General features: G+C 30.2%; 1 protein-coding gene across 1 annotated transcript; it reads left to right on the top strand.

Annotated features, from left to right (window-relative positions):
- The first annotated feature begins 465 nt into the window (after positions 1-465).
- Positions 466-1,598, top strand: LOC139520984 (5-hydroxytryptamine receptor 4-like). Its single transcript, XM_071314103.1, has one exon. The coding sequence runs from the start codon at positions 501-503 to the stop codon at positions 1,509-1,511; it is 1,011 nt and encodes a 336-aa protein (XP_071170204.1). The 5' UTR covers positions 466-500; the 3' UTR covers positions 1,512-1,598.
- The last annotated feature ends 1,320 nt before the right edge of the window (positions 1,599-2,918 follow it).

The raw sequence follows: 2,918 nt of genomic DNA, 5'->3' as shown, positions 1-2,918 counted from the left end.
CACATGTCACAAGTTTAACAGGATACAATTACTTCAAATAAACAAATCTCTAATCCTTTGGAAATGTATTTATCAAGTGTTGCAATGCATGGATTATTGATATAGAAAAGATGCTAACGTGCGAATATCTTCATAACGTTTTAGAGGACGACTATGGTCGACACAGTGCATCAGGTGATTACATTTTAAGGAAATCAGTTACATTCATAATAATGTCTCGCCAGAGGTGAACTGTAATTGAAACTGTGAATGAAATAAATATTTTCATATAGAGAATTGGAAAAAAGATATTTAATTTCACTAGGATGAAAACGTAAAACTCGTACTTTACAAAGACAAACTAATTTGAATAAATATGATTCAATTTTGATGGCATCCAATTAAATCACAATTTTTATATGTTTCGAAAAAAATGTATGTGTAAAGTATTTTAAACCAATGTTTATGTTTTATTTTCTAGGATCCTAGTATAAACAAACACAGTATTTGAAGAACAAGATATGAACAACGTAACTTGCTCAAATACCACAATTGACAAATTAGTTACAGAAGACATAGTGTTGATTATATTTCTTTCTTGTTTTCCTTGTATAACTATTGCGGGAAATATTCTAGTTATCTTTACTGTACTAAAACGTCATAAATTTAGACAAAAGGCCAATGTCTTCGTCGTTTCATTGGCAGTTACAGACATAGCTGTTGCGATATTTGTGATGTCATTTTCCATTTTACAACAGTTCGGAAATATGTCATGGCTTACCTTAAAATCTGTGTGCTTGTTATCGTTTAGTTTAGATGTCATGTTTACAAGTACATCTATATTCCATCTTATGTGTATGACCGTTGACAGATACATAGCTATTTGTTTACCATTTAGATATCACAATTTAATGTGTAATCGTTCTGTGATAACTTTGCTTATTATATGCTGGCTGCTTCCAGTCGTTATTTCATTTGGTTTGATCTTTGGAGAGGTGCATAATATTGGAATACAAGAAACAAAACAATGTTCAAACACATGTTCATTTATAGTCAATATTTACTATGCAGTTATATGTGGGGTTACAGTGTTTTATATACCATCTGCTTTCATGTTGGTTTGCAATCTGAAAATTTTACGCAATGTTCGAGCAAATCGAAGGAATTTGTGCAAACTAAGTAAGTGCATTTTACAACAAAACGAAATATTAATGAAAAGAGAAGTTAAAGTGGCCCGAACCATTGCAATTATGTTAAGTTGCTTCTTTCTCTGTTGGCTGCCATTTTTCGTGTTGACCATAGTAGACACATTGATGAATTATAAAGCAGAAAAACCTACCGTGTTAGTGATAACGTGGCTTGGATATATGAATTCAACTATAAATCCATACTTATATTATTTTTTAAACAAGCCACCATGTAAAAATTCTTGCAATATAAAACTTTGTTGCTTTGGATCATTTTGTAAAAAGAAGAGAAATGTTTACGTATTGCAACATTTGAATATACAATCATTAAGACATGGGTTTTAATTTTGGAAACCTTCATTTCATGGAAATTTAGTATATTACTAAGATGGTAAGTGAATGAAACATGTACAAGAGTTGTGCTGAATTGTTTTTGTCTTTTATAAAATCTATTCTTATTTTCAGTCAGGTTTTCTTTACATAGACAAATATGAAATTTAATAAATCATTTGTGTTTATAATCCTAGTAAATATTTCAAAACGACGTGTTAAAATTACCAACTAACACACGAATTCTTATAATTCCTCCTGTTTAGCACAATAGTCAAACACTCGCACGGAGAATTTTTTGTTAAATCAAGTGAAAAGGTAGGATGAATATGTTTAAAGTTTGCAAATATCAAACAAAAGGACTCTTTTCGCACTAATATGGAATATTGACTTAAAGAAACATAAAGTTTATAGGAGTGGTTACAATAATTCCGGGTAACTTATCAGGAAGGGAACTCTGGTGTACCGAAAACATAGGTATGTCCTGCACATTTAGTGCACCTGAAATGATATTATAACCGCATTAAAGGTAGATGGGGTGTCTAAATTATAATCTATAGATTTTTTTAATAATTTGCCAAAATGTAGTTTAAATCATGCTATTAAAAAAGTTATAATAAAAAGAATGGGTCACAGTGCTTATTTTCACGCTACAAGGTGTTCAAAATTGACAGATTTTTGTAAAGATTATGCATGGAAAACCCAATTTTCTGCAATAAAATGTAAACTATACCATAGAATTTAGAGATAACATATGAGACGATAGCTTTAATAGTATGCTTTCAGTTAAGAAAAAGAAAAAATGGGGTCAGCGGACCCGTTTTCTTGCTACATTATGAAATAGGTAAATTCCTAACACATTCTATTGTAAAAATAACTTTATCTGAATTATCTGCCCTGGCATTTGAGTTGCTTCCCCTTATGTGGCAAAGTTGAGGAAAATTTAATCAAACAAAAGATTTCTTTTTTTTTGTAAATTACAACCATAAACAAGATAAAACATGTCATTTTTTATATTGAAATGGAAGTTCTTACACGTGAATTACCTATAACTCTTTAAATTTGCACATTCTGGTAAAGATCTAGACCTTGTTTTCTTGTATTTCCAAATGAACAAAATGCGTACGAAAATAAAAAAAATATTGATCATTTTCTTTACTGAATTCATTTCTGTGTGGGATTGATTGGCAGTTTGACACATGGAATGATATGGAAAACGCTTCTAATAATTCAAATGTAGGTATGTGTTAGATCCATAGCACCTGACCATCAGTCTGTTGTATCAAATATATGTACGAGACTTGTACTTTAGAAATGATATGATTAATAACTTACATTTTCAGTTGATACATAAAATGAAAAAGACATAATGTTTCTACATTTCTATAATCCAAATTAGACTGTAGATAGTTTTGGTTATCT

This window comes from Mytilus edulis, chromosome 4, assembly GCF_963676685.1.
Source record: "Mytilus edulis chromosome 4, xbMytEdul2.2, whole genome shotgun sequence".
NCBI lineage: Eukaryota > Metazoa > Mollusca > Bivalvia > Mytilida > Mytilidae > Mytilus > Mytilus edulis.
The sequence above is the reverse complement of the archived record's forward strand: the minus strand, read 5'-3'. Positions and strand labels throughout refer to the sequence as shown.